The 10,111-nt window shown below is 61.6% G+C and overlaps 1 protein-coding gene across 1 annotated transcript in view; it reads left to right on the top strand.

Moving 5' to 3' along the window:
- Positions 1 to 10,111, top strand: part of HID1 (HID1 domain containing) — a 16,069-nt gene that overhangs the window by 2,507 nt on the left and 3,451 nt on the right. The window contains exons 2-13 of the mRNA XM_045299494.1: positions 1,118 to 1,267; positions 1,821 to 1,991; positions 2,452 to 2,568; positions 3,320 to 3,429; positions 3,603 to 3,719; positions 5,577 to 5,799; positions 5,922 to 5,978; positions 6,626 to 6,766; positions 6,856 to 6,946; positions 7,106 to 7,257; positions 7,350 to 7,428; positions 9,586 to 9,757. Coding sequence (XP_045155429.1) covers positions 1,118 to 1,267; positions 1,821 to 1,991; positions 2,452 to 2,568; positions 3,320 to 3,429; positions 3,603 to 3,719; positions 5,577 to 5,799; positions 5,922 to 5,978; positions 6,626 to 6,766; positions 6,856 to 6,946; positions 7,106 to 7,257; positions 7,350 to 7,428; positions 9,586 to 9,757 — 1,580 coding nt within the window. The remainder of the gene's footprint in view (positions 1 to 1,117; positions 1,268 to 1,820; positions 1,992 to 2,451; positions 2,569 to 3,319; positions 3,430 to 3,602; positions 3,720 to 5,576; positions 5,800 to 5,921; positions 5,979 to 6,625; positions 6,767 to 6,855; positions 6,947 to 7,105; positions 7,258 to 7,349; positions 7,429 to 9,585; positions 9,758 to 10,111) is intronic.

The following is a 10,111-nucleotide window of genomic DNA, read 5'->3' as shown; positions in this document are numbered from 1 at the left end:
CGCCAAAGGGGTTGCCAGGACTAGCTGCAGCTGAACACAAGTGCAAGGTCAGGGCAGACTGGTTGGTGGACTGATGGACAAGTGCACAGTGAGGGCCAGGAGAGGGTGGAGGCGCGGGGTTCCAGGATGTGAGCAAACTCTCCAGTCTGAAGGTCCTAGGAAACCACTTCGAGAACACAGTCATTTTTCGAACACTTCCTGATGGTCAGAGCGATGGCCGTCCAGGGCTGAGCTGACGGGTGGTGGTAGCAGGACCTGGGCTTTCTCAACCCTCGGGTGGGGAGAGGGGAAGGGTTGTGGCGGTGGAAGCAATCTGGGAAGGCTTCCTGCAGGAGGTGGTGGGTGGCGGGAAACCCCCAAGGGAAGTTCTCCCCTGTCCTATCCTATAGGGTTGCGCTGAGTCCCAGTTGACTCGATGGCAGTACATGTTAAGCTCAGCATGTGCATGCACACATACATTGTGTGTATGTCTGTTGAGTACGAGCACGCGTGTCTGTGTACGTGTGCCTGTGCATGCATGTGTGTGTGTTTATGTAAGACTTCGACCGGCTGTGAGACTTGAGTTTGGACTTCATTTGGACCAAGTTTGGACTCGGTCCAGCAGACAGTGGGAGCCGCTGAAGATCGTTGAGTGAGGGGGCAATGCCTTTGACACTGTTTGACCCCTCGGTCTGGGGCAGTGGAGAGGGGGCTCAGGGAGGGATGTTGGCGTGGCGGTGCTGGCCCTGCAGCGCTGGCTGTGGGCAGAGGGAGCAGGAGTGGGCTGGAGAGCCTGGAGGTGGGCTTGGTGGCACTTGGCATCGGCTGGGTGTGCTGAGAGGGCAAGGGGTGGCGGGCGTAGGAGTGGAGGGCCGGTCTCCTTGGCTGGGATGTGCCCCCTTCACACAGGAGGGCAGTGACCTCTCCAGGGTCACACAGTCTCAGGTTGTGCACTGGGTTTCCTTGTTGGATGGCTGCTGAGCTGAGCCCAGCCATCTACACTGAGTGTCGGGCTGGGCTGGCCAGGGGGTATGGGGGCTGAGGATGGAGCAGGGGGCCCTGGCCTCTGCCTTGGGGGCCTCTCCTGGCCGTAGGTTGGGCCAACTGTGTAACTCTGGGCCACTGGGTTCCCCCACAGCCTGTGGAAGCCACCGATGATGCCTTTTGGGACCAGTTCTGGGCAGACACGGCCACCTCGGTGCAGGACGTCTTTGCGCTGGTGCCGGCGGCGGAGATACGGGCTGTGAGGGAGGAATCGCCCTCCAACCTGGCCACCCTGTGCTACAAGGTGGGGGCACTCGGGCCTCCTGGCCTTCAAGGAAGACTGAGGGGGCCCAGCCCTTTGGTCAGAGAACAGACACCTGGATGCCCCCAGGCCCCGACAGTCCAAGGTCTCCCAGTTTTTCCCACCCAGCACAACAGCCTCTGGGTGAGCACTGCCCAGTCACCTCACCGATGGCCTGTGAGGCTGGTACTGCTGGGGGCCACTGTACAGACAAGGAAACTGAGGCTCAGGGAGGGGAGACGGGACTGCTCTTGGTCTCGGCTAGTGTGTGGTGATGCCCCTGTCTGCTCTCTTGCCCCCTGTCCAGAGAGCTGGCCCTATGAGGTGGGGCCTCCACCTATACCCCTTGTGGCCTGGGTGCTGCCCTGGCCCCGGCAAGATGCTCTGACCCTGGGACTTCCATTATACCCCCATGGCCCAGGTGCCTGCCCTAACCCCAGTGCCCATCCTAACCCTGGGTGCCCCACCTGACCCTAGCCACCCCAGGTGCCTGCCCTGGTCCCACCCTGACCCTGAGTGTCCTCCCGGAGCCTGCCCTGAGCCTGGTTTCTCGCAGGCCGTGGAGAAACTGGTGCAGGGAGCCGGCAGCGGCTGCCACTCGGAGCAGGAGAAGCAGATGGTGGTGAACTGCAGTCGCCTCCTCACCCGTGTGCTGCCCTACATCTTTGAGGACCCGGACTGGAGGGGTTTCTTCTGGTCCACCGTGCCTGGGGCCGGACGAGGAGGGGTCAGTGGCCTGGGCTGGCGGGGGGCTCACCCTTCATGCTTCTCCTCCCCAGAGGGGACCTGCGGACGGGACAAAGGAGGGTGGCCGGGCCTCAGAGGGTTGGAGAGTCAGGCCCCTCCACGCCTCTCCTATGCAAGTCTGCCCCCATACAGCCGGGAGGATGACGCGAGACCCAGGGAGAGCAGGTGGCTGGACAGGGGGCCAGCATCTGGGGACCCTGAGGGACAGCCCGGGCCATGCCATCCCACCCCAGCCTCGCCCCCTGGGGCTTGTCTCTAGGTCCAGGGACTTCCTAGCAGGGCTGAGGTTCCTAAGGTTGGGGACACAGCCTGCCTCCAGTCCTACCCCCCAGTCAGAGGGAGGTACCTTCCCTATCCTGGCCCCCTTGGACCCAACCTGTCCCCACATGCCCTGACCCCCACTACCCCCACACTGAGGGACTCCAGGGGCTGTGTCCCAGCAGGGAGAGGATGACGATGAGAACGCCCGGCCGCTGGCCGAGTCCCTGCTGCTGGCCATCTCCGACCTGCTCTTCTGCCCGGACTTCACGGTCCAGAGTCACCGGAGGAGCACTATGGTGAGAGTCCCCTTGTCGTGGCCCCGAAGGCCCTGCGCCAGTGGAACTCCGGGGCAGGATGCTGCGGGGCGGGGTGGGGCTGCTGGGGAGAGCTGGGCTGCCTGGCACACAGGGCCCCAGGGGAGGGGCAGTGCCTGTGCCGCTGGAGCAGAGCCAGCTGGGCTGGGTCCTGCCCCCGCCGTGGCAGCTGGCCACAGGCACCCATTGTCCTGGTGCCTGAGGTGCAGGGGATGCGGGGGCTTGGACACAAGAGGCCTGGCCCTCTCCCTTCCATGGACTTGACCTGGGTGCTCTTTGCTGCCCACCCCTGTGCTCCCCCAGCCCCCCGACAGTCCCTTCCCCCACCTTCCTCCAGCTGAACCGAGCCAGGAAACATGAGCTCTCAATAGGTCCAAAGACATCCCTCAAGGGCCCTTTGTCGCCTTGTGGGTCCCACACAGGGCTGCCAGACACGAAATCAGCGGTTTGAACCCACCAGCCGCCCCTCAGGAGAATGACGCGGCTGTCTGCCCCGGTAAAGACTGGTAGCCTCAGGAACCCACAGGGGCAGTTCTGTCCTGTGCCTAGGGTCGCTGTGGGTCAGAATTGACCCCATGAAAGTCAGAGAACGATTCCGGTCCTTGTGAACTGGGGCCCAGGGTGTTTGAGGCTGTCTTTCAGAGACCACGAGGGGCGCGCCCCCTGCGGGTTCCTGAGGCTGCTGTCCCTCCCTGCTGTCCTCCCTCCTGATACAATCCTGTCCTTGTCCCAGGACTCGGCGGTGGAGGACGTCCAGTCCCTGGACAGCTGCGAGTACATCTGGGAGGCCGGCGTGGGCTTCGCACACTCCCCGCAGCCCAACTACATCCACGACACCAATCGGTGAGCTCAGCCCAGCTGGACCCTGGGGGGTGGGGGGTGGGGACGCGGGCGGGGTGGGGAGAGCAGCCCCCAACCGCACTCCAAGGAAGCCCACCCTGCTTGGCTTGTGAGAGCACTGCCCTGCTAGGAGGAGGCTGGGACCCCTGCATCCTGAGCCCCTCCCCCCTGCCAAGGACGGAGCTGCTGAAGCTGCTGTTGACCTGCTTCTCCGAGGCCATGTACCTGCCCCCGGCTTCGGACAGCGGTGGCACCAACCCCTGGGTGCAGTTCTTTTGTTCCACGGAAAACCGGTGAGCATTCCCGCCCGGGTGGGAGGCAGCTCGGAATTCCATCCCCTCACCAGCCTGAGTCTGATGCCAGGGCACGTGCTGCCCCCGTGTGGCGACACAGTACAACCTCGCTGTCCCCCGCCTGTCCCCCAGTCTGCAAAGGGCTGAACTGGGCAACCCGCCCTGGTCCTCTGCCTTCAGCAGTGCCCCCACCCCTGCCCTGGTCCTCTGCCAGATTGCCCGCACCCCCCTATAGATGTGCCTTTTCAATTTCCTTTCTTTTCTTTTTTTAAATGTCCACCCTTCTCAGGCTGCGTCCTGGCTTTGCAGCCTCTGACTTGTAGACTGGCCATCTCTTGCACAGCCTCCCGCATCAAAATGAAAACCCCACTGCCTTCTAATCCATTCTAACGCGTAATGGCCCTATAGGGCAGAGAACTCCTCTGGGGGGTGGGGGGCCCACACCTTTAACCTTTTAGAGAACGCAGAGTGCCTAGTGGGTTCCACCCTGTGATGGGCAGCTCAATGGGTAACCACCTAGCCTTCCCTTGGCATACCTAATTCTTTCCCAAATATGTCTCACCGTTTTTCTCTTATCCTGTACCTTCTGGGTCTGAATGCTCGTATTTAAAACTAGATGGTGAATTAAATTAGCATGACTCGATAGCTGGAATTATAGTGGAAGCCTGTATCAAAGAAACTAGAGCTGGTGCGGCCTATCCGATGCCATTTTCTGGACCAGCACCCCAAATAACCCCAGGAGCAGGCCTGAACACCAAGAACCCCGAGAGAAAGTAAACTTGTGGCGGGGCTGGGTAATTGCTGCCGGGGCTGAGAGTCGCACCTTCCTTCGAGGGTGCGCACACCCTGCCGTGCCATTCCCTCACACAGCATAGCTCAGCCGGACTAGCCGCAAGGCAAGCAGCCAGTAGCCACGGATAGGGCGGGGGTGGAGTGGGGCGTGTAATGAGGGCAGAGAGGCCCAGCTGGTGCGGGGCACACAAGCCACATGTCCCGATTGAGTCCTCGGATGGGTGCCTACGGTCCAGCTGTGCCCAGGATTGTGCTGGCCACGCGAGGGGCAGTGTCCCTGAGAGTCCTGGCTGGCCCCTTTCCTTCCAGACTCAGATCCAACCGCACGCTGCCGCCTCCTTCAGCTTCAGCTGGCTTTGTGGGCAGCGCATGTTTCTCCCCAGAGAGAAGGGGCCTTGGGGTCCCTCCCACCCCCAGTCACAGGTTGCACGCTGTTTTCCTTCTCAGCAGACAATCGCCACCATGGACCGTATCTTCCCCCACCCCCGTCCCCCCAACTTTCACCTCCCTGGGTCTCTGTTTCCTGACCCGTAAGATGAGGGCCTTGAACCCTGACCACCTGGCGAATCTCTGGATCTGGGTGGGTGGCGGCCTGGGAGCTGGGTGACCACATGTATACTCTGCCTCTGGGAGTCCCTGGGCGGTGCAACAGGGAATGGGCACAGCTACCAACCACAGGGTGAGAAGGTCGAGTCCACCCCGAGGTACCTCGGAAGAAAGGCCTGGCACTCTACTTCTGACACACGTGAGCGAGGTCACTGCCAACACTCTACTCAGTGTCCCCCTTCGGGCCTCTGGCGGCCCCGCTTAGGAACCCGAGGGCACGTGGGCCTCACGAGTGGCTCTCAGTGATGAAGACCCTCAGCCTCTCGTCCAGTGGGGCCCAGGTCGGAGTCCAGACATTGGACGGGGCCAGCTCAGCGGCCAGCTCTCGGGAGCCCAGCCCATTTGGGCCCCTGGACACTGATGGAGGAGGAGTGGCTTGGCTGGCCTCCCCACTGGCCCAGGTGGGGCAGGGTGGCCCCAGCTGCCGCTCTGCAGCCCAGCCCTCCTCTCCCGCTGCAGACATGCCCTGCCCCTCTTCACCTCCCTGCTCAACACCGTGTGTGCCTATGACCCCGTGGGCTACGGGGTCCCCTACAACCACCTGCTCTTCTCCGACTACCGGGAGCCACTGGTGGAGGAGGCGGCCCAGGTGCTCATCGTCACGTTGGACCACGACAGTGCCGCCAACGCCAGCCCCACCGTGGATGGCACCACCACGGGCACCGCCATGGATGATGCCGATGTAGGGAGCGGGCAGGGGGCAGGCACCTGGGGGTATCTGAGGTCGGATGGGGCTCGAGAGCTGGCAGGGGGCCCAGTGGGAGGGGTGAGGGCATCCACTTATCACAGGTTCCATCCCTGCAGCCACCAGGGCCGGAGAACCTGTTTGTGAACTACCTGTCCCGTATCCACCGAGAGGAGGTGAGCCTAATTCTGGTATTGATCAGATGGATGGGGGAGAGGAAATGAAGCTATGGTAAAAAGGCGTGTGTCTGTGTGTGTGGGTGCTCCTGATCCTACACGAAGGAGCCAGAGTTCCCCAAGGCCTGGGACCTCCCCAGGTGGAATGGTGACAATAGGCTGGGGGGGTGGGGGTTTGGATTTAGAAACGCCCTGCTGGCTAAGGTTGATTCACAGAGGTGGAGGAGGGAATCCTGCAGACCTGCTTTTTGGTCCCATTCCAACCCTTCCTGCCGGGCGGGCCATCCCTCTTGGGGTTGTATTGGGGGGGGTGGTGGTGACAACAGTGACAGCCTCCTTGCCAGGGCAGACGGGAGTGAGGCCTACGGGGCCTGGCACACAGTGGGTGCTCAATAAGCAGCAGCTCTTGGTGACCAGTAGACTGCTCCTCAGACCACCGAGCAAGGGCACTTGGGGAGAAAGGCACCTCCCAACAAGAGGACTTGGGGGACAGGGATGCAGGCTAGAGGGAAGGGGGAGGCTGACCACTAGGAACAGTGGGGAGGGGGACCTACGGTCTGACCAGGGGGCCTGAGGGACTGGAAGAGGGGGCGTCTGGGGTTGAGGGGGTCTGTGCTGGAAGCGCCCATGTTCTGTCCCCGCACCAGGACTTCCAGTTCATCCTGAAGGGCATGGCCCGGCTGCTGAGCAACCCCCTGCTGCAGACCTACCTGCCCAACTCCATGAAGAAGATCCAGTACCACCAGGAGCTGCTGGTCCTCTTCTGGAAGCTCTGTGACTTCAACAAGGTGCGCTGGCCTCTGGGGCCTGCCCGGCAGGGGCGGCGGGGGTCCAGGCCCTCTGACCAGCCCCCCTGTCCCCATCCCTCTCCCTCCAGAAGTTCCTCTTCTTCGTGTTGAAGAGCAGCGATGTGCTGGACATCCTGGTCCCCATCCTGTACTTCCTCAACGATGCCCGCGCCGACCAGTGTGAGGCGGGGCGTGCTTGGGGCCTCGGGCCACCTCCTCAAGAGGGCGGGGGTCTGGCCAGTTGGCGCTGCTCCCCTGGGGGCTGGGGGGGAGGCTCTGACTCCGCCCCCTCCCTCATCTCCCCCTGCCCGGTGACGCCTCCTGTGTCATGTGCCACAGCTCGGGTGGGCCTGATGCACATCGGGGTCTTCATCCTGCTGCTGCTGAGCGGGGAGCGGAACTTCGGGGTGCGGCTCAACAAGCCCTACTCAGTGCGGGTGCCCATGGACATCCCGGTCTTCACGGGGACCCACGCCGACCTGCTCATTGTGGTGAGGGGCACCCGGGGCCAGAGCCCTGGCAGGGGCGGGTGGTGCCCTTCGGCTGCCTGGCCGTGGCAGGGACTCATAGTCACCCCCCTCAGGTCTTCCACAAGATCATCACCGGTGGGCACCAGCGGCTGCAGCCCCTCTTCGACTGCCTGCTCACCATCGTGGTCAACGGTAAGCTGACCACCACTGGGGGGTCCCCCCTTTCTAAGCGGCTCTGTCCCTGGGGCACCCAGGTCCTCTCACTCTTTCAAAACAGGGAACACAAGACCTGCGTTTTCCTATTTGATTTCCCCAACTATAGCCTCAATGTCCCTGAGCCCAAACTCACTGCCATCCAGTCAATTCCAACTCACAGTGGCCCTACCTACAGGACGCAGCAGCACTGTCCCTGCGGGTTTCGGAGACTGTAGTTCACAGGAGTAGAAAGCCTCATCTTTCTCCCACAGAGCAGCTAGTGGTTTCGAACTGCAGACCTAGCGGTTAGCAGCCTGACACATAACCACCCCGCCACCAGGGATCCTGTGTCCCCAGGTGGCACGGATGATTTGCTCTTGACTGCGCCCCTCAAGGCTGGCCTTTAGTGTGCTGAAGAAAGGCCTGGCAGCCTGCTTCTGTAAACTCACCGCCGAGACGCTGCGGTGTAGCCATTCAATGAATCAACTCGAGGGCCGTGGGGCTTTGTTTGCTTGCTTGTTGTTATATCCTTACTAGACTCATTTCAACGTACAGCCACTATACACACGTATTAATGACACACACGTATTGGCACCGAGTCTTTGAAACGGTGTATGTAGTTTCTCCCACCGAGTGTACATCTCAGCTGGGACTTGTGGGTGGCTACAGGTGGCTTGTGGTTATTGCATTGGGCACGCAGGTGTAGGTAGCTGGAGCCCCAGGGCATGGGGACAGTCATGCTCACTTAGCAAGGCCAGCAAAAGAGGCGGGCTGGCCTGGTAGGCGGGGCAGGTGGCCACAGTCCTCAGGAGGAGGGCGTGGTCTGATTTAGGCTCTGGGTAGCGGGGAGTATGGTCTAGCCACTAGCAGGACAGGGACCTCTGGGCCGGGACCGTGCCATTCCTGCCCCCACCCCACCCCAGCTCTCAGGGTTCCTCCTTGGGCCTTAACTGGGAATGCATGTGGCAGCAGACCCACGCTGACCTACCCCCGCAGGCCGGCCCTCAGCAGAGGCAGGGAGAAGGGCGCCCAGTGTCTGCGTGCCTCCTAGCTGTGTTCATCTCCCGTTCGCCACCCACAGGGCTGCCACATGGCCCCCCGTCAGGGAGTCCTGGTGGGGCAGCGGCACAGTGCCTGTGTCCCGCCCACCCACTGCCATGGAGTCCATCCAATCTGTAATGGGATTCCAGGCTCTACATCTTTGCAGGAGCGGCTGGTGGGCTCAAATCGCCGACCTCATGATTAGCTCCCCAGTGCTTACCACCTGGGCTCCTTAACCAAAGGTCTGCATCTCAAATCTACCAGCCGCTCCGCAGGAGAACAGCTCTGGCAGGGTGCTGGCATAAGGACCCCTGCCTTGGAGACCCCATGGGCAGCTCGTACTGGGGTGCCCTGTGTCACAGTGTACTCATTGGCACAACAGTGGCAGAGGACTTGGGGGTGGCACAAGCAATTGGTGCCCTTGGCAATCTGCTTTGGAAAATTGAGCCATTGAAGTCCCAGGGGAGCACAGCTCCCCTTTGACACACACGGGGGCGCCGTGGAGTTGTAGTGGACTCACCAGGTCTGGGCTGGCCCAGCGCCTTGGGGTATATAGACCAGGGTCAGCAAACTGCGGCTCTCGAGCCAGGTGTGGCTCTGCCGGTGTGTATGTTGGCTCTGGAGTAAACCTGAAAACTTTGTATTACTTAGATAACGGCGATTATTTGTTTGTAAAAACAGACAATGGCTCTAGAATGATTTTTAAATTGGTGTCAGGGACAGGATTGGCTCTTTCGGTTTGCCGACCCCTGGTCTAGAAGGAGGTACAGGTCCTGTGTCTGGTCCCAGCCCGGTCCTTTGCTAACTGGCGGGGCCTGGGGCAAGTTTGCAAGCTGCTCTGAGCCTCAGTTTTGCATATAAAAACGGGGACACTTTTGTCTGTGTCCTGCCTCTCTTGAGGGAAGGGGGAACACCTGAGCGGCTTGGCAAACAGTACAGCTGTCCACCCAGTCCAGAGCAGAGGCAAGGGTGGGGCACACATGGTCCCGTGTGTGTGTGTGTGTGTGTGTGTGTGTGTGTGTGTGTGTGTGCAAGTGTCGTCCCCCCCCCCACTGGGCTTCTAGGGGCTTGGTCTTTTTCCGCCCTGCATGAAGGGCTTCGCCTCCCCTGCAGTGTCCCCCTACCTCAAGAGCCTGTCTATGGTGGCTGCCCACAAGTTGCTGCACCTGCTGGAAGCCTTCTCCACCACCTGGTTCCTCTTCTCCACCGCCCACAACCACCACCTGGTCTTCTTCCTGCTGGAGGCCTTCAACAACATCATCCAGTACCAGTTCGATGGTGAGGCGCTCCCGGCCCCTCGGGCCACCTGGCCTAGCCTGGTGGGATCACTTCTCTTTAGGAACTGGGCTCCCGGGGAGTGTTGGCCTGCTGGTCCTCGGTCCCCAGCCTCGTTCATTCAACACACAGTTACTGAGCCTGGCCGGTACTGCCCGGTGCTGGTTGGAGTGGGACAGCAGGTGCCAAGTGTGAGTGTCCAGGGCGGTGTGCATGCACGCAGGCCCCCACCCTGCCTCGTCCACCTGGGTTCCTCCTTGGAGACCTGGCTCCGGCTTGGTGTGAACACTCAGGGCCGGCCACGCGGCCAGGTGTCGCCCCTTTGAGGGTGACACATTCAGGAATCCCGGCTGGCAGCAGTTCA

Source organism: Echinops telfairi, unplaced genomic scaffold (assembly GCF_000313985.2).
Source record: "Echinops telfairi isolate 266 unplaced genomic scaffold, ASM31398v2 ScPeMD7_7458;HRSCAF=8496, whole genome shotgun sequence".
In the NCBI taxonomy this organism is placed as follows: Eukaryota; Metazoa; Chordata; class Mammalia; order Afrosoricida; family Tenrecidae; genus Echinops; species Echinops telfairi.
The sequence above is the reverse complement of the archived record's forward strand: the minus strand, read 5'-3'. Positions and strand labels throughout refer to the sequence as shown.